This window comes from Theobroma cacao, chromosome 2, assembly GCF_000208745.1.
Source record: "Theobroma cacao cultivar B97-61/B2 chromosome 2, Criollo_cocoa_genome_V2, whole genome shotgun sequence".
Taxonomy (NCBI): domain Eukaryota; kingdom Viridiplantae; phylum Streptophyta; class Magnoliopsida; order Malvales; family Malvaceae; genus Theobroma; species Theobroma cacao.
Genome location: NC_030851.1, coordinates 6,557,193 through 6,583,644, shown reverse-complemented (window position 1 = coordinate 6,583,644; position 26,452 = coordinate 6,557,193). Strand labels below are relative to the sequence as shown.

The 26,452-nt window shown below is 35.2% G+C and overlaps 5 protein-coding genes across 8 annotated transcripts; 3 read left to right on the top strand and 2 right to left on the bottom strand.

Moving 5' to 3' along the window:
• Positions 360-10,790, top strand: LOC18608207 (probable ubiquitin-like-specific protease 2A). Of its 3 annotated transcripts, XM_018115448.1 has the most exons (20): positions 360-628; positions 1,164-1,220; positions 1,326-1,400; positions 2,184-2,249; positions 2,320-2,492; positions 2,698-2,788; positions 2,886-2,935; positions 3,394-3,591; positions 3,690-3,765; positions 4,089-4,197; positions 4,546-4,584; positions 5,184-5,315; positions 5,873-6,073; positions 6,165-6,220; positions 6,306-6,399; positions 7,968-8,058; positions 8,370-8,489; positions 8,895-9,317; positions 10,009-10,083; positions 10,159-10,790. In XM_018115448.1, exons 1-20 carry the CDS (start codon positions 460-462, stop codon positions 10,498-10,500), a joined length of 2,637 nt encoding a protein of 878 aa, XP_017970937.1. In that variant the 5' UTR covers positions 360-459; the 3' UTR covers positions 10,501-10,790. The 3 variants fall into 3 exon arrangements, with proteins under 3 accessions (XP_017970937.1, XP_017970936.1, XP_017970935.1); XM_018115447.1 differs by having other exon boundaries at positions 1,164-1,214; positions 10,009-10,790; XM_018115446.1 differs by having other exon boundaries at positions 10,009-10,790.
• LOC18608206 (magnesium-dependent phosphatase 1) lies at positions 11,293-13,765 on the top strand. 2 transcript variants are annotated; one of them, XM_007042775.2, is made up of 5 exons: positions 11,293-11,636; positions 12,217-12,388; positions 12,864-12,980; positions 13,205-13,400; positions 13,545-13,765. In XM_007042775.2, the coding sequence occupies exons 1-4, from the start codon at positions 11,527-11,529 to the stop codon at positions 13,379-13,381; spliced, it is 576 nt and encodes a 191-aa protein (XP_007042837.1). In that variant the 5' UTR covers positions 11,293-11,526; the 3' UTR covers positions 13,382-13,400; positions 13,545-13,765. The 2 variants fall into 2 exon arrangements, with proteins under 2 accessions (XP_007042837.1, XP_017970938.1); XM_018115449.1 differs by having other exon boundaries at positions 13,205-13,763.
• LOC18608205 lies at positions 14,911-17,319 on the bottom strand. The gene is made up of 6 exons (XM_007042774.2): positions 16,913-17,319; positions 16,717-16,812; positions 16,569-16,609; positions 16,242-16,359; positions 15,764-15,844; positions 14,911-15,293 (listed from the first exon to the last, which is right to left on the bottom strand). Exons 1-6 carry the CDS (start codon positions 17,102-17,104, stop codon positions 15,237-15,239), a joined length of 585 nt encoding a protein of 194 aa, XP_007042836.1. The 5' UTR covers positions 17,105-17,319; the 3' UTR covers positions 14,911-15,236.
• On the top strand, positions 18,635-21,881 carry LOC18608204 (beta-ureidopropionase). The gene is made up of 6 exons (XM_007042773.2): positions 18,635-18,838; positions 19,297-19,404; positions 20,050-20,238; positions 20,317-20,544; positions 20,632-20,856; positions 21,207-21,881. Exons 1-6 carry the CDS (start codon positions 18,704-18,706, stop codon positions 21,570-21,572), a joined length of 1,251 nt encoding a protein of 416 aa, XP_007042835.2. The 5' UTR covers positions 18,635-18,703; the 3' UTR covers positions 21,573-21,881.
• On the bottom strand, positions 22,317-23,072 carry LOC18608203. The gene has a single exon (XM_007042772.2). It carries the CDS (start codon positions 23,070-23,072, stop codon positions 22,317-22,319), a length of 756 nt encoding a protein of 251 aa, XP_007042834.2.

Genomic DNA, 26,452 nt, shown 5'->3' with positions numbered 1-26,452 from the left:
ATTTAATTTTGAACAGACATTACTGATAACATGTATAGGTGCTAAGCCGTAATTAGTAAAACTTGTCAAATCAAATTCTACTAATAACAAAACCAGTCCCATGATCATAAACTTATCTGGGCCAAAGGAAGAAGAAGTTGTGGATTCCACTGGGCTAAGAATTAAAGACTCAGGAGCCAAGCCCGGGATGATTTAAAAGGGCCCTGGACGCAAGCAGAGTACACGTGCGAAAGAGAACGTTAGCGTCTACGTCCGACGAATGGGTCCCACTAAACCGGTCTTTTCGAAATTCTTCTCGTTTCGACCCTTTGGTTTGTTCCTTCTCGTGGAAGGGAGTTATTACACCCCATACAGGAATAGTAAGAGTCGTAGTAGTGTAATACGAAGTATCATTTTCCCAAAAACATCATTTTCCGTTTCCAAGTGATTTGATTTTTTAAGTTGAAGAGCGGAGTGACGATGAGTCGAGGGGCGAGTAAAAGGAGCAGCCGGTTTGATGTGTTTGACTTCGCCGACGAGGACGAGAGACTTGAGAGGGAGTCCGCGGAGATTCTCGGCAGGTTTAAGAACCCTAAAAAATGCCGCAACGCACCTTCTCCTGTCAACGTATACACATTTCTTCAGTGCTGTAACTCTCTATCTCTCTTCCTCTCTCTTTTATCCGTCGATTTCAATCATTGGTGATTACCCTGTTTGGTGGCCGAGAAAGGGCGCGAAAATGTAATGTATATGAATTCTGATATATCTACGTGCTAGGGAAGTTAGAAGAAGTGAAAAAAATGTGGTCGTTTGCTTTATTCTACTTTGATCTCTTTTTCCCCTATTGAATGTCTTAACTTCTTTGGTTTCTTTTTTTTTAGTTATTTTGTTTCTATGTTGTTTAATGTGATTCTTATTGTTTGATGAAAATAGGTGGAAAAGAAACTGTGGCATATGAAAGGGGAAAAGAAACATTTGACCCATAATTTTTCCTTTTACATTTCCTGGTTAACAAACACACTATAAACTAATGCATTCATTTAGCTTATACTCTACGGATCCATTTCATTTGTATGGGTCTCCTGTTCACTTCTTTGTTAACTGCCTTTAAATTGTGTATTTATGCTGTTCTATGTAATCTTTACGTGTATGTTTATTTAATAAATTTTTTCTTTCCTTTGCAGTTCCCCAGCAAAATGAAATTAGCAACAGAGCAATTGATCTTGACGTGGAATGTATGAGTAGGTTTAATTAGGCTCAAGCGTCATTTTGCACTTTTATCCATGCTTTCTTGTGTAATATACTGCTGGTGAATCATTTTCTATCTTCTTGTTCTCTACTTGCAGATGGCAGCAGGACTAAGCAAAAGGAAATCAACACTGGACCAATTGAACTCGACGCTGAAGTTACAGAACATCAATGTGGGTTGTTATTGTTAGTGCTATTTTTTTTTTCATTTCCTTTGTTTCTTTATGCCTTTGCATCATTTTTTTGCCCTATATTTGATGTTGAGTTGGTTTTTGGGCACACGTATTATCACACAACATTTTGGTGACATTCCTTTTTCTCAGTGTTTCTTTCCTTCTTAGATCCTTGTTTTATGGCTTAGAGTTTTTTTTACATGTATCCATGGCTTATTTTATGATATGTAAATGTTCAATCATGGTTCTTCGAATGCAGAAGCTATTTTTCTCTAATTATTATGACCTCTTGTTGATATCTGCACATTTGTAGTTTCCCTATTTTGCATTTTATATTTTATTAATGGCAACTTCCATCACTTTTGATGCTTTTCTTGCTTGTTTGCATTGGGCATCTATTTCCCGGTTATTGAGGGTTGAATTGTGGATCTTTAGAGACTTATGCTATGGCCATATTTTGTTGTTGTTCTTCCATTCGCTGTTTTCACTGTGACTGCCATGACAATGCTTATGTGCATTATCATGACATATTTAGTAATTACTTTAGGTTTTCATAATTTTTTCTTTTGTTAGCTTTTATACATTTAGTCCTTATTGATGCTGTTTAGGCATAGGTGAATTATAAGTGATAAGGTACATGGAATTCAAATATATGAGAGTAAGAGAAATATATGGTATATTTAGAAAGGTGTGAATGAAAAAAAATAGAGTTATTATTCATCGTTGAATTACTCGTGCAATACTGTATTTGTAACATTATCTTTCTTTCGTCTCCATTTATAGTTTTGCAATGTCGCAAGACTCAGGAAATGAAAAATATCGATGGACCAATTGACGTTGATGTTAAAGGTATATGGCATCACTGTACATCTTCGTTATCAGTTTTAAAGTTTTTAATGTCCTTCATGTAACTTTGTAGAAGTGCAAGTGAGCAAGACTGCACAAAAGGGCAGTAGATATAAATTTGGAGACACTAGTGCTATTGTTACAGGTCAGCAATGCATAATTCCTGCGTACTATCCTGTGAACATGAGGCACGAGGAGATTTTTGACTTGGATACTTCTTTGCAGTCTTTTTCTACAAACTATGAGGTATACTGGTGTCTATCCCTAAAATCTTGAGAACAAAAAAATCAATTGTGTAATATGCTTCAGACTGCAGCAGATATTTAAACAGCACTCTGGTTTATTCTCTATGTGATTTATGAAGCTATTTTTCTCATACTGATATGCTTGCAAGAAAACCATATTTAGGTTTTGAACCCTCCCAGTAATTGTTCAATAAAAATGACTGCAGAATGGGCAAGTTGCTATAATTTCGGATGATGATGGCAGGATAGAAATGAGTTCTTCATCAGCTTTTGCTTCTTCTCATGTAGAGTGTGAAGGTTTTTTCCTTATCCTTTTAAATTTTGCTTCGTAAGTTATGATGCCTCAAGTGTGAAGTATGGGCTTGTGATATATACAGCATTCTGCTTTTCTCAGATTCTCCAGAGGAGCAACTTTCAGTTCATGGTTCTGATGGACATGCAATTGTACGTATAGTACCCTCCTTTGTATCATTAACTAAGGAATTTTGCTTTTGATGGCTGTTTAGAGGGATGTTATGAAACTAATCTAACCAATTGTTGATTGGTTCATGTGCATAAGGTTAGTTGTTTAGTAAAAATATTTGGAAAATATGTAGCAATTATGTACGTATATGTACACATACAGATAGCATTTTTTAGGCTACTATGGTATCTCCTGCATTGAAATTTTTTTAATTTTTGGGCTTCAGAATGCCTCAGAAATTTATTCGATACATGGATGCATGTAGTTAACTCAATCGTTAATATGGCTATTATTTTCTTCTTTTTTATGTTTTGGATTAAGATTGTATTAGTTTATATTTGTTTACTAGATTCAGTTGTTTTTTTTTTTAAAAGTCTTATTCACACATTGTGCTTATTTTTTATGCTAATAGGCCCTTTTATTTATTTTTAACTTGCAGGAAACAGAAAATGTGAAAGTTGTCATTTCCCCTGATTTAATGCTGTATAGAGGTACAAATTGCACAGGGTGTCAGTTAACTTTTTCAGAAACCTCCCTCAAGTTTGAGGGCTTGACTGTAAATGGGACCAGGAAAAAATTTAGTTTTGAACGGACTGTTGGTGATATCATCAGTATTGATGCAAAATGGTATGAGACGGTGAGTTGTGTGAGCTGTTCTTTTTATTTTTCCTTTAAACTTTTTGAAGATATACTCTGAAGAGATAATCTTTGAGCTTCTTATACTGCTGGATCTAGGTTCAAACAGCCATTATTAATCTTGTTCTACAATCAAAGAGTTCTAAAAGGGTTGCAAATGCAAATGAAACTTCAGGTTTGTGAATTTTTAAAAATTACTTGCATTGAGCTATGTGTTTGGTGTAGCATGAAGTTTCATGTTCTTAGAGAGAGTATATGAACTCTGATCAAAATATATGGGCAGAAATATGACCACTTTCAAAGTATCACCCTGTGTCTGCTTGCCTTATAACCTTGTACCTGCACTAATCTTTTTGCGTGCCATCTCTAAGAAATTGTTTGCCATCAGTTTCTTTGTTTCCAATAGGAATTGTTTTAGGGGAAGCTCTGATCTCATTTATTGATTGTTCTTTCGCATCAAATAATACTTTTGAACTAAGATATTCTTAATTGCTGCAGCCATTGAGTTGTTGGAGTTTGTAGTTTATGATCCATGTTGGTCTGAAAGGCAGGAAGCAATCAAATCATTGAGTCTGAAATACAAGGATATGTGGAACACTATTTCAGAGTAAGTTTTCTACTGACTTAGTTTCTTATCAAGTTATTATCAGTTTTTTCAATGTAGATGTACAAAGAGATGGGGTTATCTTGTGTTGGGATATAAAGGAACTTTTTCCAATTACATATGTATTTTCTCTCTCTTTCTCTTTCTCTTCCCTTTTAATGAGGAAAATGGTGACCTTGTATATATTATTTGGTTTGCATATACTTTTTTGTTGGATTGTTGCTCTTGTCAGTGTCTTTTGGCTTTGTGTATTAGTCCTTTGTCCTAGTGTGACTTCCTATTAATGTTTGAATAGATAAGGGAATTTTTTTTTTTTTGGTTTAATTGAGTAGATTTAACCATTCCCTGCAGTGACAATGCAGAAAATGTCTTCATGGGACAGCATAGCAGGTTCTTTTTCAAAGCCTTATGTTATTTTCATATTTGTTGCCAGTTAATACAGAATCTCTGATACTAATTGTTTCATTATTGTTTGATGATTAATGAATGCCCTTTATCATTTGCCTTTTTGGGGTACAAGCTCCATTTAATTTTTTGTTGAATAGATTTGGGTTTTTGAACCTCCCCTCCTTCCTGAAACCAAAAAAATATAAAGATAGAAGCTTTATATCAGAAGCACAATACCTCAGTAAATGCCTTTACCATTGTTTTTCTTTTCGCTAGACTATGGCTATGGTATGTTGCAGCCCTGCTTATTTTTATGCAATTTCAAGAAGCATCAAGATATATTCCCATTTGAAAGTGCTATTTCCAAAATTTTAATATGGTTTGAGCGTAGAATGTAGTGGGAGGTAACCTTCTAGTATCATTATTGGTAATTGCATGTGATGCAGGTCATTCTTTTATAAGACCTTCTTCTTCTTGCACACACGCACACACATGGCTCGAATTTAGTTTTAGTATCTTAAACCTTTCATTGTGATTTTTTTTATTAATCACTTTTTTTTTGTCAATCTACAATTGATACATCTAACTGATTTTTTGTTCAGTTTTCATGAATGTTTTAAAGAAGTTATCTATCCAAAAGGTGATCCTGATGCTGTTTCAATTAGCAAGAGAGATGTTGAACTTCTACAGCCAGAGACTTTCATCAATGATACCATCATTGACTTCTATATTAAGTAAGTGAGCTTGAAATATATATTCCTTGTTCTTTGTTTTCTTCTTCATTCCCTGAATGTTAGCCTTTTTTTTTTTTCATTTTTTTTTAGATCTTGTTCATTCTAGTTTTAGTTTAACCTTAAGAATTAATATATGATAATACTTATAGGAAATACAGTGATGGGATTAGAAACATCTTTATAGCTATTCTAAAAGTTGCATTGTCATATGTAGTGTATATATCTAGGAATCTCTTGTTGTAATGATCATCATGTCTTCTTGATGCACCCTATGTAGTTCTTTGACATTTTTGGAGCAGCATTCATATGTCTTTCATCTCAAGAACTTTGGCATTTCAAAATGGTGATCTGGGCTTATACAATAGATTAAATTAAGGATGGAAATTTTAGTCTCTGATAAAGCACCATAATCATGATAAATATCTAAGTGCCTTGTGGGAGTTGTTGACAAACTTTCCCTAGGTTCAGTTTATAATCCCAAACTGTTGCATTATTTTCTGGGGTGGTCCTATTTCCTGATTTAAAAGAGCTGATGTGCGGTTCTGATTCATTGACAGCTATTTGAAGAATAAAATTCAACCTGAGGAACAACAGAGGTTTCACTTTTTTAATAGTTTCTTCATTCGCAAGCTTGCTGATCTGGATAAATGTTTATCTCGTGCTTGTCAAGCCAAGGCAGCATTTCAACGTGTTCGTAAATGGACAAGGAAGGTGGATATCTTTGAGAAGGATTACATTTTCATTCCTGTAAACTACAGGTGATAAACTCTGTCTGTTTTTCCTGTGGCAGCAGAGAGCAATCTTTTGTATAGCTCTCTGATATGAGTTATGAACATATCTTCATGACAGTTTTCATTGGAGTTTGATTGTCATCTGTCATCCTGGTGAAGTGGCCAATTTCAAAGGCAAGATCTTAATGGAGTGGTTTAAGCTTATTGTGGCAACCATGATTATCTCCACATTTACCTTTTTCTTTCAGTTGTCTTGCAGATGATGAAACTGAAAAATTACTTAAAGTCCCTTGCATATTGCACATGGATTCAATTAGAGGAAGTCATAGAGGCCTCAAAAATCTTTTTCAGAGGTAATTTTTGTGATTACACTCATAAGTAGTTACTATGCTATTATTATTATTTTTTTCCTTTTTGCAATTTAAGACAGAGAAAACCTTTTGGGGGCTTTCTTGTCTTTTCTGTATGTTCATCCGAGTTTTATGCTTATTTTCTGATCTTTCTTGCTTATTTGAGCTAAATATGTTCACAGGATTGTAAGTGAAACATCATGAATTACAATATTGGAAAATAATTATGAACTTTTACAACTACGTCCATACCTGGTCAACCTCTTTGAATTTCTTTGAGCGTGCATTCTTCCAATGTGCAATTTAAATACCTTTTTCCTCCTCTCTTTCTCTAATTGTCTGAAAGGAAAAGAATAGCACACCTATCATTCTGTCATTAACTTATTAGACAGTTGTTAAGGTCTAAAACATATGATTGATGAATGACAACTATTGCTCCAATCCAGAATTACCCCATTGACTTTTAATTTTTAATTACCTTGTGACTATGAAAAGGAGTTCGTGAGGAAATTATATTTTATTCTGTTGTATTCTAAATACACTGGAAGTTGGTCTGATATACAAATTACCATGTATTCTCCTCATGATGGCTTTAATTATTTACTGCACAAATATTGGAAAATTAGATGCTCTGAATTAACCAAAGGATAAGTTTGTGATGGTCAGCAAATAATTGGTGTTGTCATTAAAGGCACACTATAGCTGCTTTAAGTTTGCTGCTCCTTCTAAGTTGGGTAGAGGAAGCAATGTTAGTGGCATTAGGAACAATCCTTTAGTGAAGCCTGACTAAACACGATACTCAAAGTTATAGTTACTTAGGTGTTATTTTTTTTACTACCTTTCTCCCCAGTTTGTTGCAAGGCTGCTCTAGTGGACAAGTTTCTCTAGGCACCATTAAACTTACCTAGCCATGATGTATGTTCCCAAAATTCCTTACTATACCATTCCTTTGTCTTCAAAGAGTCGAAGCCCATTTTCTTTATACCTCAGATGACCATTGGAATGTTTATCCTCATGTCCTTTAATCTAGTTTTTCAGATGCCACCTCTTACACCAATGGCCTTTTTCCCACAATCTCTTGCGGAAAGTAGGATGAGAATTGGTCTTGGTTTTGAGGTCCTGACATAAGTTATAAGTAGAAGAAAAAAGAAATGAGAAAAGAAAAAATCCTTGCATAACATTTTATGAAATTTATGATTTTAGTATTAAATTTGCAAAAGATTGTTGCTAATTATGGTAGAGCTGAAGGTGTGAGGATTATGCTGGGTTTTAAACCTATAAAGACAGGAACCATATAGCTTCGAATTCTGGCCTTCTGCAGATTTGGCCTAATGGGGATACCCTTAACTGTTATACATTACCCAATAACTGTTTGTCTATCAGTTAAAGTATTAGAATAAAGAAATACAGAAAGAGCTGAAATTGTTGATAAATGATTTGGCATATGTTATTTTAAGAAGGAGCTGTCTATCTTAAAATTCTCTGCTCTGTTTGAAATAGTCATTTCTCAGCTTTTAAAAGATCCTACTCTTGTTTATTGTTTCCCTCACTTCATTGTTATGAGATGACAGTTACTTATCTGAAGAGTGGAAGGAGAGGCATAGAGAGGCAACAGATGATGTTCCTTCAAAATTTTTACATATACAGTTTGTTCCCCTAGAGGTATTGCTCCTCTTTATCTCCCTTTCATTAAGTTCCCCACCAAAAAAAAAAGGAATCCATGTGTTTGAATTGCTGACTCATCGATAGAAAGTTGTTTCGGGGCCAATTTTAAAAAATTTCAGCACATGGCTTAGTTTTATTGGGGAATTGAGGCTGAGGAAAAGCACATAAAGAATTTGTTGGAGCATAGCCTTGTTTATTCTGTAGTGTCAATTGGTATGTTGTGTCAGCTGGTATTATTAGGAAGCATCCGTTCATATTCACAAAACTGATTGATGGGTATTTTTTAACTCTTCTTTTGTACAATTCAGCTGCCACAACAGGAAAATTCATTTGACTGTGGCCTTTTCTTGCTGCATTATGTGGAACTCTTTCTTCTGCAAGCACCAAGTAACTTTAACCCTTTTAAGATAACGAGATTCTCCAACTTTGTAAGTAACTGTTATTGCTTTCTAAAAGACTCAAAATTTGTATAAGGTTATTCTTGTGGCAAGAAGTATAGTGTTGTTTGTGATGTTACCATTTTACTTGTTATTACTGCTTGGTAGTCTCAACTTGCTGGTCATCTAGTACTTCTATTGCGAATGACTTGGAAAATAATTAATGGTTGTTGGTTATTGATCGACTGGTAACTTGGTTTCTAGTATGAACTTGAGAATATGATCCTCTTACTTAGCCTATTTTCTGTCCTATCTTACTTGTAGGTCACCTGTTTATCATGTGGAACTTAAACTTCCAAAAAAAAGGAACATTTTTCTTTTTAATATGAAAAATGTAGATCAGATTTACAAATGTATTTTTCACCTTTTCTGATATTATCTCTGACCTTTATTCAGCTTAATATGAAATGGTTTCCACCTGCCGATGCTTCTTCGAAACGCTCTCATATCCAGAAATTAATTTATGAAATCCTGGATGAGCAATCTTGTAGTTCCACGTCAGCTGATAGCATTTTTAAGTGTGCTTCCTCCCTCTTACCCAGTGGAAGGAAGCAAGAAACTGGAGTACAATTTTTTGAGCAGATTGGCAGTTCAAGAAAAACATGTCATGGCCATGGCCATTCCTTAAATTCCGATATTAAGCAAGGGTCTGAGAATTTTTCATTCTCTGCTGCATCTCTTCCAATACAAGGCTGTAAAGATTCAGGATTGGAAATTCTTGAGTGTTATGAGGTTGGAATTTCTGGGGGATTGCTCTCCCATGGAAATTATCAACAGATCAATACACTTAGTCAAAGAAATGCCATGTCAGCTATAGAGGTAATCTTTTGTTTCTTTATGCCAATAAGCTTAAAGCATGATATAAGATCAATTTGCTAATGAAATATAGGTAAGGTGTGAATCACCTTGTCTCTCTCTTTGATGCATCTGTGGAAATTTTACAGTAGAAAATATAAGTTGATTCTCTAACTGTTTGTCATTGTTATGTAACCATGTTTTCTTCCACCAAATGAAAGGAATGTTTCCAACGAGATTGAGCATTCTCGGACTTATCCAATATCCATTAAGTTAGTGGTCATTCTAATGCTATTATATTTCTGGCCAAATAAATAACAATGTTGCCTTTGTAAACCTCAATGTGTACTTACCTAAACAAAGATTAGGTATATGTGAGGTATCCTCTCATTCCTTTGGGTTCATTTGAATTGTGTCAAGTCCTGCAGCTCCTTTCTGGTGGGGCTGCTTGTGCTGGAAATAGAGGTCTTGACTTTCCCTCACTTCATTCTATTTACTTCTGTTGGTTTCACATCGTTAAATTTTACTAAATAAGATTATGTGAGTTTACATCGACATTGCCAACGAGATTCTATTAGCAAGGAGAGTGAGTGGGAGGGAGGTTGAATTTTGGTTGGCGCACATGAGTCGTGACATGTATAAAGAAAGTAGTATAATTTTCTTGTTTATTGAGAATTTTGGTCTGAAATAGTTTCACTTTTTCTGCTTGAAACAGGAAATAGAGGAGACGAGTGAAGAAATTGTTGCTGATTCACCCTCAGATCTAGATGGTCAGCAAGTTGCTGGACTGGTAAGTGAACCTCGCTTATTCATGCGATATCCTTGCAAAGATATTAGAGTATTGAGGACATCATGGAACCAACAGATGCCATTGCATATCGAGGATTCCGCTTTTGACAAGCATAGTGATTCATCAGAGATAAGGCTAGAAGATGATCAACATCTTCCAGAGTTTGAGGTATCTTCCCAACATAGGAAAACTGATGAACCTGAATCTCCCTCAACCCCAAATGAAGGTTACTCTGATTGTATTGTTGAAGATTCACTAGGGTCAAGTGGTATGCACGATGACATTGAGAGTACATGTTCCCCTTCATCCTTTCAGAGGGACATTTCTGCTCTATCCCATCAAGAAGCAGATTTGACTGGAAAAGCTGATCTTAAAGCAAGTAACATGCGAAAGAGATCATGTACAGGAAGGGGATGAGCCGCCAATCACAAAAGTTTTGAAGGTAGGTATGTACTTCTCGGCCTAGGAAGGCACTGACATGAAGCCTGTCGAAAGAGTTGCATTGTGAATAGTGTTATTAGAAGCATAAATGTGGTTGGAAGGGCAATTAAACTTTCTGTCCAGATGTAAAAAAGGAAAGGGGAGGGTTTTAAACTTTAGAATGTTTCCAGTGCCAACTTATTGGAAATTGTAAAAAGGTATACTAGTTTTTGGCAAGTGGAAACCCTTGAGAAATTGTTATCCGATTACCTTTGTTATGGCTGCAACTTGCGACGTAAGTTTCAGACCGCAGGTTCCAACTTCAAAGGCAGGCTACTTGTTTCCGTATGTTGAAAATTCTAGATTTTCCGGCAAGTTGCAAAATCAGTTGTTCTACGGTTATATGCCATTTAGGTTTGGTTTAGGGGTGAACAATTAAAAAGTAAAAACCATGACTTGTAAATTTAAAATTACAGTCGAGTATTTAATTTATTGACTAATGTATGATTTTTTTGTTTAAAAAGTAAAATTCAAATATATTTTTTTTAATTATAAAAATATAAACTTAAAATTTATAAAATAAAATAAACATAAAATCTTTTAACTCTTTTCGTAATAATCATCTGAAACATGATTTTTATGTGTAATGACTTTTAAGAAATTACTTTAGGATATGAAAACAATAGTCACAAATGCAAAATTACCCCCACAAAGTTACTACATCAGAAATTGCAATGGTCACTAATCGAAAGAAAAGGAACAGAAGCCACCTGCATTGTGAGTTTTTTTTTTTTCTTAAAAGAGGGGAAAAAAGTCCAATTATCCAAAAAAGTGGCCAAAAATCTCCAGCGCCAAATTTTACAAAAGGGCGGCCTTTCATTCCTCATCGGACAGACGAGTAAAAAGGAACATTTATCAATTCAACCCCCAGCCAGCCAGCCGCTCTCGACTCTCCAAGGTCTCTCTCTCTTGTCTTCGTTTGCCATAATTTCAGAACACGGAGAGACAGAGAGAAGCCAAAGGATGGGAGAAGAGAAAGTGAAAGAGGAGGCCATGCGGATTATTGGGATGTTCCAAGTCCTTCCTCGTTTGGTCGTTTTCGATCTTGATTACACTCTTTGGCCTTTCTACTGGTTTCTTTCTTTCTACTTTTTTACACTCTGGAATTTCTTTCTTTCTTCTTTTTGTTATAAATTTGTGAGCAATTTGTAAGAATTAACGTGTTCAAATGAATATCCACAAATATTCAAATGAAATTTTTTCCATTTTACTAGTAATTATGCTTTCTTTGACTTTAATTTTAATTGTTATGTATTATAATCACTTGATCAGGGTTGATAATGGTTATACATGTTGAGCTGACAAAGGAATTCTATATTTGTATCTTCCTGCATTTACTGGTTGTTAAAAAAAAGTCTTTTTTCACATTTCTTTTGGTTGAAATCGACAAATAGTTGACATTGTCATGTTGCAAAATATATACCACACTTTATCACTATTTACCAATTCTTAGAACATAGAATAATCTTGAGATTTCATCTTTTACGTAGTATTTCTATAACTAGTATGACTGCCTGGAGCAGTGACCTTAGTATCTGTGCCTGGCTTTGTATCTTTCTTACCCAGGCATGAAATGCCATTTTGTTTTTTTGTGTAGTAGTTTGGCTCATCATATTTTCCTGCTAATGCTTAGTTCATGTGGTTAATTTTCAGTGAATGTCGCTCCAAACGTGAAATGCCATCTTTGTACCCCCATGCTAAAGGCATATTATCTGCACTCAAGGAAAAGGGGATTGATCTAGCTATTGCCTCAAGGTCTCCTACTGCAGATATCGCAAACACATTTCTTGACAAATTGAGCATCAAGCCTATGTTTGTTACCAAGGTGAGCCAGTTAGAATCCCTTTTACTGCTAGTATATTTTCTTTCTTGAAGAATCTTGCAGGTTTAATTCTTTAGAAACAGCTAGGGTTTTGAGCAGCAGTATTTACAAGCATGTAGAATGACGTGATGTAGCTAAAAGATTATTCTATTTGTCTACTTCTATTTAATAATAATATAAGAATTATTTCTTTCAGCAGATTTTTCCTTTAGTAGTGGTCATTACACCTCATAAGCTAACCTACTCAATATTCATGGTGTCCTTTCTTATAATGTACTTTCTCTGTGATATTAATGGGTCTAGAATGGAGCTTATTTAGAATCAGTTGGTCATACTCAAGTTGAGTTTTTCTTGCCTATTAATAACTTGGTTTGGGGTTTTGTGAACACATTTTTTATAGCAAAGACCTGTAATAATGAACAGTAAATCATCCTTTCTGTTGCTACCACATTCAATTATTCTTCTTTGGATGATTCAGGAGATTTTTTCTAGCTGGACACACAAGACGGATCATTTCCAGAGAATTCATTCACGGACGGGGATTCCCTTCAACTCGATGCTCTTTTTTGATGATGAGAACAGGAACATACAAGCTGTAAGTATGGCCTTTCATACCTCCTCCTTTACCTTAAGTCTTTTATTACATGGTTGCTTGCCTGTCAATGGTCTTTCATTGAGTTGGATATTTGGATCTTGTACTTTGTGCTGTGTGGTTGTAAAAACCTTAACTACCCTTTCTTTTTTACGGTTATTGGAAAGGGCTAGATTAGGATTGTGCTTATTTCACGTACTTAACAGAATTTTTAATGACAATGGCAGGTCTCTAAGATGGGTGTGACAAGCATATATGTCAGCAATGGAGTTAATCTCGGAGCATTGCGACAAGGGCTAACAGAATTCACTGAAAATCAGAATGCATCTGAGAAGAACAAGCAGAAATGGCTCAAAAAATACTCTCAAAATTCAAATTCATCAGATAAGAACAACCAGAAATGAGTGTTCTTAATTCTTATATGTTAGTCCTTGGACTACAGTATCAGAAAATCAAGATTATTTTAAAAAATTATCTGGATATTATTTGAAACCACATCCAGTTTATAAATTAAGATATGTTGTGTACTTGTGTTGCCTTCTGGAGCACTTGTATCGTATGATTCAGGAATCAGGAATGTATCAATTTTATCAGAAATTTCAGAGAATACCCCACACAGATGTTGTGTGGAAGCAGTTTTGAACTCAGTAACCATTTGTGGAGCCTTTCTGCCATTGTTATAGTCAGGGGATGAAAGTTAATGCTTCTGTTTGTTTTTTTTTTTTTCGTGTGCGTGTTGAGCGTGCTACTTTGCTAGTATTACCAAATAAATGAGGATATTTTCTATTTGGAGTGTTTTCCCATATTCAAGCATTAAACTTGAAGGGGCTTGACAGTGAAAAATGAGCATGCAACTATATAATGAATGCATTTGAAATTCATATGAAATTCAGTGCCAGATATGTCTCTGTATGTGAAGATATTACGAAATGATGAGCTTTGTCAGAAAGAAATGTTTGTATACGGATTCCAATGATTTTGCACCTACATGGAACATTGCGCTTTGTGAGCAAATTCTAAAATCTAATATATGCGTATTACCTTATGAGGTGATCTGTTTTATCAGTTTCATTTCTTTTGGAGTGCAATTTTGTGATATTTGTCAAAATTTATAAACATTGTAATAATTTTTAAGATTTTGAAAAGCTTGGAGGAAGGCAAATTATGCAGTAAGGTCATCATTTTTGACCTTGTTGTAAGGTCAATTAATAAAGACCATCTGACCTATAAGATTAAATTGCAGTCATTGATTAACGTTCACCCACGGAGGAAAGATTTACCATGGAAACTTCCAAAAGCATAGTTTCCATAAGATCTTGTAGAAGCTGTTCAGCTTCAACATTATCCGCCAGCAAAGCATGGTTTTCCTTTCAAAAAGATTGAAGATGAAATTCAAAGCGTGGAGTTGGAGGTTTTTACACTTGAACTTCGATTCTGCGCTTGAATGCTATGTCGAGAAACATCGATAAATCATTCCAGTAGATTCAGATTCCCATTCCCTCAGGAGCCATAGATTCCAGGACAGTGATTGACCCACCATTTTCAGCAACATCTTTTAGTAACTGGATAGCAGCAGCAAATTGGAAACACATTTTCATTCACATTCTGCAATTTATTGTTCTAACCGATTTACCAGCTTCCAACGTTGATCCTTAACAAACTACTTCAATTTAGGTTGCACCTAAAAACGACCCTTTCTTCAAGGAGTATTTAGCATACTCACCTGAGAACACAGAAACGCATTACATACTTGTCCACTTTGCGCATGCATGCAACTCGTCAACCAATGAGTTTCACGTGACAATTCTTTTTTCAGATGGGTGGAGTTGGAAACGTGCAGGAAGAGAAAGTAGGAACCAGAGCGCAAGCCAAAGCCAGTATGGTAACTGCTATTCTCACCCATCAGCCAAAATGCATATGGGAGCATCAGATATTATGTTTAACATGCAAGGTCATAGTCAGCAAACAAAGAACAAGTACATAAGCCAGACAAATGGAGGCTCTAAATCCGCAATGTTTGTAAATCACTTAATATAGCACTCCGAAAGAATTAAGAATTGCTTTTTGACATGAACTATACAACTTTACACAATATATGCTGTTGCTTAGTATCCAACGTCAAGAAAGCAAAACAGAGAGAAAGCATAAAAAAAGAGAAGAGTACAAACATCATAAAGTAGAGCCGTTCTAGGAATTGGGGCCCTGGCCTCTGGCAACTCACGTAACAATATGCCCCTTGAACTAATGAAACAAATCGTCTCAAACCCTTTCTGCCAAGAGCAATTGTTCAAGTTCCTCTCTACGCCTCTCCAATTCCTGCGAATAAAGTCGATGAGATTATGGTATTTTCTTTTTCTTTTCTTTATTTTGAAAAACAACATATTTGATGATAAAATTAATTGACAACCATGATACTTTCATACTATGGACCTGTGATGCATACAAATTCAATACTAAATTACTAATCTCCAACTAACCAAGTTGACCTGACGGAGCTACAGACCTCACCTAATCACAGAATAAATGGATTGATATGATCCTCCCTTACTCATTATGCAAAGGTGTTTACTGATAAATTTCATATTGACAATCACTTGCAATGTACCACATGCTCTTACTGTTCATATGTCAACTCAAGAAGATTTGAATCTCAAAAGATGCATTCACTGTATGACTAGACCTCTGTACATTGATAATAAGGCTTAGCATTGGATAAAACAATAAATAAAACCAATCATGAAGGCAAGATGTAGACCAAAGGCCTGATTTAAACTCTCATAGCTTACCTCCAGATCCTTAACTGCTTGTTCCCTTGTAATTTCCTTTTGCTGGCGTGAACGTTTGAGAAAGCCAATGCATAAGAGTCCCTGAAATTGTTGATACAATAAGGATTAAACAGAAACTCAACTCTAGTCACAGCTCTGCCACAATTTCAACACAACTATAGTCATCAACAGGTGAAAGGGAAAACCAAACCTAATCTATAATACAATGTTAAATCAGTCAGCCCATAGATAAGCATCATGAAAGTCAACTCTCACTAGAGCACAAGATCAAAGAAACAAGGAAATGATAAATTTGCAATTCAGTAATGAATTGAATCAAGAATTGTTCGAATTATGAATCAGAGTCTTGGTCAGTATCTCCTTCGACCTTCCTAGAACAATCCTTTTAAGTTATACTAGCCTCACAGAATCACAAGCACTTAATTGATTTAGCATAGAAATTCTCAGAGCAACATAAACGTTAAGTCCATTATCTCACCGAAATAACATAGACTAAACCACAGGCAAGGAGCATGTAGCTTGCTATGTTCTGAAGAAGAACAAGGTCCTTTTGGCTTTCCGAATAATCAGGAAAAGCTCTTGTCATTACTGCAACACTGAGGAGAAACAATAACGATTTTAGAAAGAAGAAACAGAGAGAGATTATTCAACAAAAGATAGTAACACTATATATTACACACTCAAATTTTGGGCATAACAACAGTTATTCTCTACTCTAAGTGCAATCCTGTTTTCTGTCTTAGTAATATTTTGGAAAATATAGAAAAAAAAAAAAAGAAAAATCTTACTGCAATATAAGACATACAAGATTTGCAGCATACCCCTACCAGCCCAGTACTCCAAAACCTGCATAATTTTTAGATTTAAAACAAGTTCAACGCTTGATGATTTATGTGGAATTATCGTTACATTACATCTTTGAGGATATAAATTACCAAAAAGGAAAAACGAACCTTCCAAAACTTGATTATAAAGGCCCATTCTGTCTCCGCGACAACCACAAAGAAGGCAATTACAACCGCGTAACACCGGAATATCCCATCAAAAACCTTTTTTTTTTCATTATAAGAAAGAAAATAAAGAGGTCAAAATTTATTAAATAGAAAGAAATGACAAAGGAAAAGAGGGAGATGAGATAGATATACATACATCAGATCCATTCTTGAAAGAGCGAACAGCAGAGAGAACGTTGACGGCAATGCAAAGAATCGCAGTAAGAGAGGTTATAAGGCTAAAGCACCGGCAAACCAGCAGGAACGGGTCGGGCCTCGCTCTCACTCTCGTGCTCGAAGACGCTCTCGGCAGTACTCCCTCGCCCTCTGGATCTCCATTTCTCGCCATTTTTGTTTTCAGTTTATCTTTCTCTTTGATCAGAGAAAACCCTAAGAAGCCACTGAAACATTTGGCATCTCTAACTAATACGACTACGGGGAACTCTTTTTCCTTTTTCCTTTTTCTTTTTCTTGTTCGTTGGCGAAAGCGGGATTCTTTCACCTGCTATTCAAAGCAAAAGGCAATCAGCTTCCATCGCGACGTGTCCGTTGTCGAATTGGAGTGGACCGACATGTGTCGGTTATACCGTCATATTATTGTTTTCTCGTTTAAAAAGGGGCCCACATACTAAAAACAGTTCTCTAGCCGCCAGATTTATTCTGATCAACGGTCAGTAATTTGACGGTTCATAGTTAAACTGAAACCTTACCTTGCTGTCCATTATCAGTGAGTGAGTCAAGAGTCATACGTTAAGCTAGCAATTTTTTTGTTGAGGATGAAGATCAACTTTCTTTTTAAGGAAAATTATGAGAAAGGACTTTTATTGATAAAAATATTTTAAAAATAATTATCAAAATAAATTTAATTATTTTAATTATATTTAATTATGACTTGATAAAAATATTTTTTAAATTATTTTAAATAAATTAAATTATTCATCACAATTTTTTCTTATTTCTCTTCATTTGTACTTCGGATTTCTCTCTCATCATCCGAATTTCTCAAATTTTATCGATTTTTCTATTCGATATTTGTCTGCTATACTTGTGATTTCTCTCTTTCACGTTTTCAAATTTCTATTTCTTACGTTTTCAAGACACCAAACAATAGTTTTGATATATCTGGATGAGTGGTTGTTTAGAAAATTCGATTTTTAGGTATTTTGAATAAAACTAAAATTGTAGAAATAATCACAAATGTATGAAATAGCTTTTAATTGAATCAATTCTAAAATTTATAAATCTAGGTTTTCAAAAAAAAAATTTTATTTTTAGTCAAAGTGGGTTAAAAAAGAAAAAAGTTGAGAGGATTTAAAGTTTCACAAGTTTTTATACATAGTTTGTCACAGCCTTTTGTATATGGCGTGTCACACGTTAACCATGACTTGTCATAGGCTTTTGTACATGACGTATAACACGCTAACCATGACTTGTCACAAGCTTTTGTACATGCCGTGTCACACCCTAACCATGACTTGTCACAGGTTTTTGTACATGGTATGTCATATGTTTTTGTACATGACATATTACACACTAACCATGACTTGTCACAGATTTTTGTAGATGACGTGTCACATATTTTTATACATGACATGTCACACGCTAATTATGATTTATCACAGGTTTTTATATATGGTGTGTCACAGATTTTTATACATAGAATATAACACGCTAACCATAACTTGTTACAGATTTTTGTACATTACGTGTAACATCATAGCGTGTAATTTCATTAAAGATAATTTTATCCAACTTAATTAAAATTAATTAAAACTATAAAGAGGGTCAATTTTTTAAAATATTTTATTTTTAAAGACTACTTTTTAAAATACCCTTCTTTTTATGTTATGTTTTGGAGTTATACACTCAATAAATTCTCATTTGTCCAAAGCAGATAAATAAGGATTAAGGAAGAGAAAGAAACAATCAGAGTAGTAATAATTCAGGCATGGAGAAAAGTGAAGGAATTGAGAAAGAAAATGGAACTGTAGAAGAGAAGCAAAGCTTTAAAGATGGATCAATTTGTGGGTATGACTCCCTTCAACGCCTCTTGAGCGCAAATCTCAAACCTCAAATCTTTCAGGTCTTTCCTTTTTCAACTCTTTTTCGTTTCTGGGCTGTAAATGATTTTGTTGAATTCAATGGGGGTGTTTCAATCTGGTTTGACAATACAGTTTTCTGACTTACAGAGGACAAAATCCAATCTTGCCAGTTATTTTAGTAGCTTATACCTTTTATAATTTAATTATTGTAAAGTTGGTTAACAAAGAGGATGAATTGTGGTTTTGATTGGATCAATATTTGTTGAGTATTAGGAAATCCGATGCAAATTGTCAACTTTGATTAGATTGATTATTGTAATTTTGATTGATCACTCTGCTGCTGAAACGATCAATCCGAATTGATGCTCTGAAGTTGTAGACTTTTTACCTGATTAACAAATAACATGTCTTTTGCCAATCAAAAGTTAAAATATACTGATATTAATGCTGATAAAAGTAACAATCATTGGAATTTTGTGTTTATATGATTTATTTGCAGGAAGTCAGCCGGTTGCTTCTGGGCCTGAATTGTGGAAGACCCCTCGAAACTATTGTTCCCCCCGAATCAGCTATAGCTCTCTCTTCAAAACATGATTTTGACCTCCAGGTGCATATTTATACGGTGTTACTGTGTCATAATGGATTGGTCAGTACAGAGATTCATCATCTAGGTCATCAGTACCAGAAATTAATAACCATAAGGTTGGCCTGACTAAAACCAAAGTGAAGGAACAATTTATGTTTTAAACACTTCAGATATACAAGGCACTACCACACATTTTGAAGGGAAGTGAAGAATGTGTTAATCAGTCTTTAACAGGGTTATTTGTTCTATGTCGTAGATTATGCTGAATTTTATATTAAATTTATTTCCTCCTTTTCTTTTTCTTTTCAATTTCTAATTAATACATTTTGAAAATGTGATTAGAATAGTTTCAACATCTAACCTTACTACTACCAGGACTGTCTTGTAGACAGCCTATTGATTTCCTTGAAAATATGTTGATTTTCATTCAAATTTTAAAAATCATTCTTTTTCTCATTGCGAAGTTAATCTTATACAGACCTGATCTGAGCAGACTTGTAGTTGTTATGATTGTTGTCTTTTATCATTCAATAAAAGTATATTGTAGAAGAGAATTTATTCTAAGAAGACAGTTATATGTGCTTCCTTTTCTTATATGACTTAATCATTAGCTAGTTGCTTTTTCTTGTGAATTGTTTTCAATTATACCATTTCAAATCATTTCAGGCTTTCAGCTTTTCTGCTGATAAAGAGTTGTTGAGAGAACCTCGGGTAGTAAGGGTTGGTCTTATTCAGAACTCTATAGCTCTTCCAACTAGTGCTCCCTTTTTGGACCAGAAAAAAGCTATCTTCAAGAAATTGAGACCAATAATTGATGCTGCAGGTGCTTCAGGTGTCAACATACTATGCTTGCAGGTATGGTAAAAAAAAAATTTGATTGATGCTTAATTATTCTGAAAGTCCCGGTCAACTTCTCATATGATATAAGTTCAGGAAGCATGGATGATGCCATTTGCCTTCTGTACTCGGGAAAAGAGGTGGTGTGAATTTGCAGAGCCTGACAATGGGGAATCTACACAATTTCTTCAGGAATTTGCATGCAAGTACAACATGGTCATTATAAACCCAATTCTTGAGAGGGATGTAAATCATGGGGAGACTCTCTGGAATACTGCTATTATAATTGGAAATCATGGCAACATAATAGGCAAACATCGTAAGGTAAATGTAGTTGTTTATCTGTGTTTAAGTTTTACATTATTGTTGAGTTTTTGTTGATTTTGCATAAATGACTGTGGCTTCATGCAGAACCATATTCCTAGAGTTGGGGACTTTAATGAGAGCACGTATTATATGGAAGGAAATACCGGGCATCCTGTGTTTGAGACTGCTTATGGGAAGATTGCTGTTAATATATGTTATGGAAGGCACCATCCTTTAAATTGGCTAGCTTTTGGTTTGAATGGTGCAGAGATTGTTTTCAACCCATCAGCCACAGTTGGTGAACTTAGTGAACCGATGTGGCCCATAGAGGTTATTCGTTACCCCATTTCATATTTCATTCCCACGCAATGTGTCTCTCTTATCAAATTCTTGGATATGCGTTCTGGTTCTTTTACAGATTTAGATTAGTCTTCCATTGAGATTAAAATCCACCATGAGACTGTTTATTTAATTATGAATTTTTTATAAATAAGAGCCATAATTTATAGAATGCTAAGTTATCAAAAGATTTCATGTGATACTGATCTAGTAGACGATCATTTATATAATATTGTTAATTGCATGTGACGTATTAACCTAGATGTTAGCCTTATTTTAGTTAATACCTACCACTACACTGTCTTCTACAAGTCATTTGACGTGTTATTCATTTTGGACAGGCACGTAATGCGGCAATAGCAAATAGTTACTTTGTTGGGTCAATCAATCGTGTAGGGACTGAGATATTCCCTAACCCCTTCACTTCAGGGGATGGGAAGCCAGAACATCCAGATTTTGGGCATTTCTATGGATCTAGTCATTTTTCAGCACCAGATGCTTCCTGCACACCATCACTCTCCCGTTATAAGGACGGGCTGCTGATCTCAGACATGGATCTTAACCTCTGTAGGCAATTGAAAGACAAATGGGGGTTCAGAATGACTGCGCGATATGAGTTATATGCAGACATACTTGCCCGTTATCTGAAACCAGACTTTGAACCGCAAGTCATCCCTGATCCCTTATTACATAAGAAGTCTTCTTAAGTTCTAGGTACTAGTTTCAGCTCCGATCTGAAGGGAATAAATGGAGGTGAAAATGGAAACTGTATTCAAACAACATATGTAATCATCAGTGCAGAATAAGTTCTTCGTGTTTGTGTTTGTAATTACTTGTGCTATTTTGTGTCTTCAGTGGATTTAGCAATTTATGACCACTCGATTAGCTTCCTTTTTGTTAAGATGAAGAAAAAGGAATCTGGGTCTCCACATTTGGTGAGAAATATAAGGATGAAGTGGAAACAACACTAATCAGAAGAGGAGTGCATTCCAATTGCTATTGGCAAGACCATGCTATGATTAAGTGAGTGATAGACCTTGGCATTCATTTTAAGGGTTGTTCTTTTCTTTCCAGTGTCTTGTTCCCATTTCCTTCTCACCACCATTATTCTTGTTCTTGCTTTGTATGGCTTCTGAGGAGATGATTCTGAGAAATAATCTTGGCGTGCATGTGGTACGAATAATGCACAGCAACTTTGATTCAACTATCTTAGCTAGGACACAGTGCACACAGTCAAAGAATCAATTTTACAGTTTAACATGATTTTTTTTTTTTGGTAAAATTAACTTGAAAAATTTACATCAAATGAGGGGCAGAGACTAGTCCTTGTGCCTCAGAAGGAGAAAGCGGAAAGAACACCCGATATAGACGACGCAAGAAGTCCTAAACTCCAACGGTGGCTCTAGCTCAAGCTATATGAAGGACTGTAATAGGATCCATAGCCAAAATTTTTACCAAGGAGAAAAAGGACAATATTTATGTCCCCCATCGATCAACCTACCATTTCCTGTATCAGCCTCAAATCGGACAACTAGATTCCAGCAATAATGATCCGTATAGGGTAAAACATTTGGAAAATATGTTCCCCAAACTTTGGATTTATACCTCACATCAACCTTCAAACTGAAACGAGCCGTTCCAGTTTCCCGATCCTTGCTCAGCTCATCAAGAGCAGAATATTCAATCTTTTGCTGCTCAATTTCCTCTCCTATGGTTGCAAACTTCATGTGCACAGTCTTCCTCTCCTTAAATCCTAAGACGAAAGGCTTCGCAGAAGCCACAGAAAGCACATTAAGCGCCTTAATATCCTTGAAGTAGATGGTACCTGTAACACTAGAGTAATCGTATTCATGGTGATGTAGGGAGCTCCGAAATGCAAAGTCAGCATTCCATGTGGCTGCCAGTTTTGAGTCGGAGATGCTGAAGTTTGACACCGAGAATGTGTCAGGATTTAGCATGGGTCCCCCTGGAGGAGTGCTAAGCATATGGGTAATGATAAGCAGATTCGGCAGCGTGAGCATTACTAACAGGAAGCCAAAGAAAAAGTCTTTGGGGCCAAGCCTTTTAGGTTCATCAGCCTCTAGGGGATTGGAATCGGAGTCTGGTTCGGAGGCATCCTGGGGCAGGGGAGAAAATTCGCAAGGGTAGTTCTTCGAGGAGCCAAAACCCTTTTCAGCGTCTGATTGAACCCAACTTAGAGAAGACATTCTCAGAGAAAGAAAGGAGAAAGAGTGATTTGGTGATGATAATGAACCTAAGGGCTATAGACAACACATTAACATAATAAATACAGGATGTGACAGAAAATTAAGCTCAAATAACCATAATGTGTTGTTCTTCACAAGCTTTAGGCTAATAATATATATATTAAGAAGCAGTCTCAACGACTTGTCATAATCTGTTTCTTAATTAACATCACAAATGTTTTTAACAAAAAAAAACCTAATTAACCAATTAACCAAATGACAATTTTCCATGTTCTTAAAAAACTTGTTAATGTGCTAAAACAGGAAATAAAGCAAACCGCAAGTACCACCATACCCCCTTTTCCCGAATGGCCAAAAGGCAATAGAATGCGCCTTGTCTTTTTTCGACGCTCTGTATAAACCCAATTGTTTATGTGATGGAGTAAGGCTTTGTGTAGTTTTATGCTAGGAAGTTAGTTGAGCAAATATTCAACTCCTTAATGGTAGTAGTTTACAGCCCATGAAATGAGGAATGCAAAGGTTCTTTCAGAACTACCTGAAGTAGTTCAATCAACTATCGAATGAAGCTTTTTTAGGGCTTGATCACGTCCTTTGTTTATTGGGATAAGTAGGATTTTATCGTCCAAAGAAGCAGCAAAGCTGCTAAAAAATAATCATGTGCAATTTTTTCTTCTCTTTGGGAAGCCAAATTTTTTAATGAGTTTTTGAATATAGCATAGCTGACTTAATTATAGGCTTTACTGATTGTTATGAATCACAAACTGCTGAACTTATGGCAGGGGAGGTGCTGCTTGTGGAACCGAACCAAGAGTCCTGTCTTATTTCTTTCTTTCTTTCTTCATCTTTTTCTTTTTTGGTGCATTAAGATTTAAGTGTCCGCTTGAAGTAAGATATATGTTGGGTTGGGTGCTTTAGAAATGGAGAAGCAAATGTATTTGCTGCTGCATTTGGTCCGAATGTAAACGAAAATGCTATTTGCTTGATCATTTGTCACATTTTAAAAATTTTTACATGAGAATGTTCAATGATGTATTTGACAATTACCATCGACATTCCATTAATAATTATAATAACAAAAACATCCACTAAAAAGCAAATGAAAAATATATAGTACATTCAATCGCAATTTACAGCCTTGGCATCAATTAACCTCCCTTTCCCTGTGGGCCTGTCAATCCCGGCCATTAAATCCCAACAGTACCTATTAATTCTATTATGATCCGCACCTGACCACAATTCTCCCCATTTCTGAAATGTAGCCTGAAAGTCTATCTCCAAGGAGAAATGCAGTACTCCGTTTTCTAGTTCCTTACCTATTTCCTGAATGACTTGCTCTTCCATAACCGGTTGGTCAGCTTCCCATCCTGTATTTGCAAACTTCAAGTGCACCCTTGTGCGTTCCTTCTGCTGCACGTAAATTGTCATCGCATTAACATTTGCAAGCAAATTGCCTGCACACGTATCATTGACTTGCTTATAATAGATGGAACCCGCGAAGAGATCGTAGAAAGTAACCTCTGCATCATCCCCGAAGGAATGCCCAAACGTGATGTTAACATCCCAAACACCTACCAACTTGGAGTTCAGGATATTAAGGTTAGATATAGTTAATGAGTTGGTATCCAGAACAGGAGATGGATATGTAAAACTAATGTCAACGGCTCGCCGGTATCCCCCGTAAAAAAGAATTCCCATACAGGCTAGCAGTCCCGCATAACGGATGATCTCCTTGAATAACCTGGTTGCTGATGATCCATTCACGTGTGGAGGATTGGGCTGGGGGGAATTTTCTTCAGCTTGTGAAGAAATGGGTTCGCCTTGTATACTAACTGCACAAGATTCCTGGGGTAACAGTGAAAAAGCATAAGGGAGGTCACCTTTTGCTAGATTGAACTGCTTCTCAGCTGATGAAAACATTTTCCTTTCAAGCAAACAAGAATTTCCCAGAGCAGCTGAGCCAGAAACAGAACAGAGAAGAGGGATTAAGAAATGTAGAACAGCACAAAACCATGTATATAATGGACCCGAAAAGGTAACCATACTGAAACAAAATTATCTAATCTTTGCACAGCATTAACCATTTAGAAGCCAAAACAGTAAACTGTTCAAATCAGTTCAAACTAAAACTAGTTTGGAAACTAATTATGCTATAAACAATGTCATTTTCCCTTTTTTAAATGCATTGATGTGTTATACCAGCTTTTCAACCTTGTAACTGTATAAAACCTTCATCAAATGGATTATTATATACTGTAGAAAAAGTTTTGAAAATATATGAATAAGATTTCACCCTCTTCTGAACTTTTAATTTATGCTGCCTTTGTCACAGATTTCTAACAACTTTATTTCTTAATCTCTCCTCTGTTCTACCCAAATTGTTACATTTTCGCACCAAATAGCGCATGCACTTATCTTTCTCTTTCAATGAATTCCCTTTTGGTTAGAATCTTCTAACTATATTCAGCATTACAAGAAATCAAAAGGACTTGAAGGAGAATCGTTTAGGCGTTTTATTTTATTAGGTTTACTTTTAATGAAGTTTATATCAGGTATTTTGCAATTTATTAGGGTTTTGGATTTTGGTTATAAATATTTAAACGGGTTTGTTCAAGTAATAAATGTAAGAGTTCATTTCCTTGTCATCTAGGATTCAGTCATTGTGAAGAGCTTTTCACAAGGAAAGTTTTGAATGTACCATAGCAATGTGGGGATGTCCGCCATTAAAATCATTCAAAAAGGAGATTAAATCCAAACAAAATTAGAAATACTTAAAACCGTATTATTAAAAAAAGCTTTTGTAAAGAGATTAAGTCTAGACAAAACTTGAAATGCTTATGTGATTTTAGTTTTGATTAAGTTTTAAATGATTAATATTTGAAATTTTCTTCCTTTATTGATTTTCAAAGTTTAGAAGAATTAACGCTATCAATCTTTCTTTTTCTTCTTAAAAAGAATTCTTCGATCTATCAAAAAAATTCCAATTAAGTTTGTTCAAGAAATAAATTGAAACTCGAGAAAACCAACAAAAAAAAAAAAAACAGAAGTCTATTATTAATGATAATCTTAATATCATTGGCAATTTTCTACAAAGTCGACCAAATATTCATTCAAAATGTGTTTTCTTTCAAGCATTGATTACGATAAACCAAATCAGAAATGATTTGGAAGACTTCAATAAAAAGAAAACATCTTTTAATTTATAGAGAGTTTAATTAATGTAAAATTCTCAAGTCTTTTATTCTGTTTCCATCACGCAAATAAAGTCCAATGTTTGTCCTCAATTTTCTCATAAATAAATCATTTTAATTGTTAGTTAACTCTTATATTAAAATTTAGAAATTCAAATATGAACTTGGGGTTTTGGTTTCTTTGCTGGAATA

Coding starts and splice junctions, on each gene's coding strand:
- LOC18608203 (XM_007042772.2), bottom strand. CDS start 23,072: ATGTCTTCTCTAAGTTGGGTTCAATCAGACGCTGAAAAGGGTTTTGGC.
- LOC18608204 (XM_007042773.2), top strand. CDS start 18,704: ATGGAGAAAAGTGAAGGAATTGAGAAAGAAAATGGAACTGTAGAAGAG. Junction 20,545..20,631: donor TAATAGGCAAACATCGTAAG/GTAAATGTAGTT, acceptor GGCTTCATGCAG/AACCATATTCCTAGAGTTGG. Junction 20,857..21,206: donor AACCGATGTGGCCCATAGAG/GTTATTCGTTAC, acceptor CATTTTGGACAG/GCACGTAATGCGGCAATAGC.
- LOC18608206 (XM_007042775.2), top strand. CDS start 11,527: ATGGGAGAAGAGAAAGTGAAAGAGGAGGCCATGCGGATTATTGGGATG. Junction 11,637..12,216: donor ACTCTTTGGCCTTTCTACTG/GTTTCTTTCTTT, acceptor GTTAATTTTCAG/TGAATGTCGCTCCAAACGTG. Junction 12,389..12,863: donor AGCCTATGTTTGTTACCAAG/GTGAGCCAGTTA, acceptor TGGATGATTCAG/GAGATTTTTTCTAGCTGGAC.
- LOC18608205 (XM_007042774.2), bottom strand. CDS start 17,104: ATGGCGAGAAATGGAGATCCAGAGGGCGAGGGAGTACTGCCGAGAGCG. Junction 16,813..16,912: donor CTTTCAAGAATGGATCTGAT/GTATGTATATCT, acceptor GAAAAAAAAAAG/GTTTTTGATGGGATATTCCG. Junction 15,845..16,241: donor GTTTAGTCTATGTTATTTCG/GTGAGATAATGG, acceptor CAACAATTTCAG/GGACTCTTATGCATTGGCTT.
- LOC18608207 (XM_018115446.1), top strand. CDS start 460: ATGAGTCGAGGGGCGAGTAAAAGGAGCAGCCGGTTTGATGTGTTTGAC. Junction 3,592..3,689: donor ATGCAAAATGGTATGAGACG/GTGAGTTGTGTG, acceptor TGCTGGATCTAG/GTTCAAACAGCCATTATTAA. Junction 5,316..5,872: donor ATCATTGACTTCTATATTAA/GTAAGTGAGCTT, acceptor ATTCATTGACAG/CTATTTGAAGAATAAAATTC.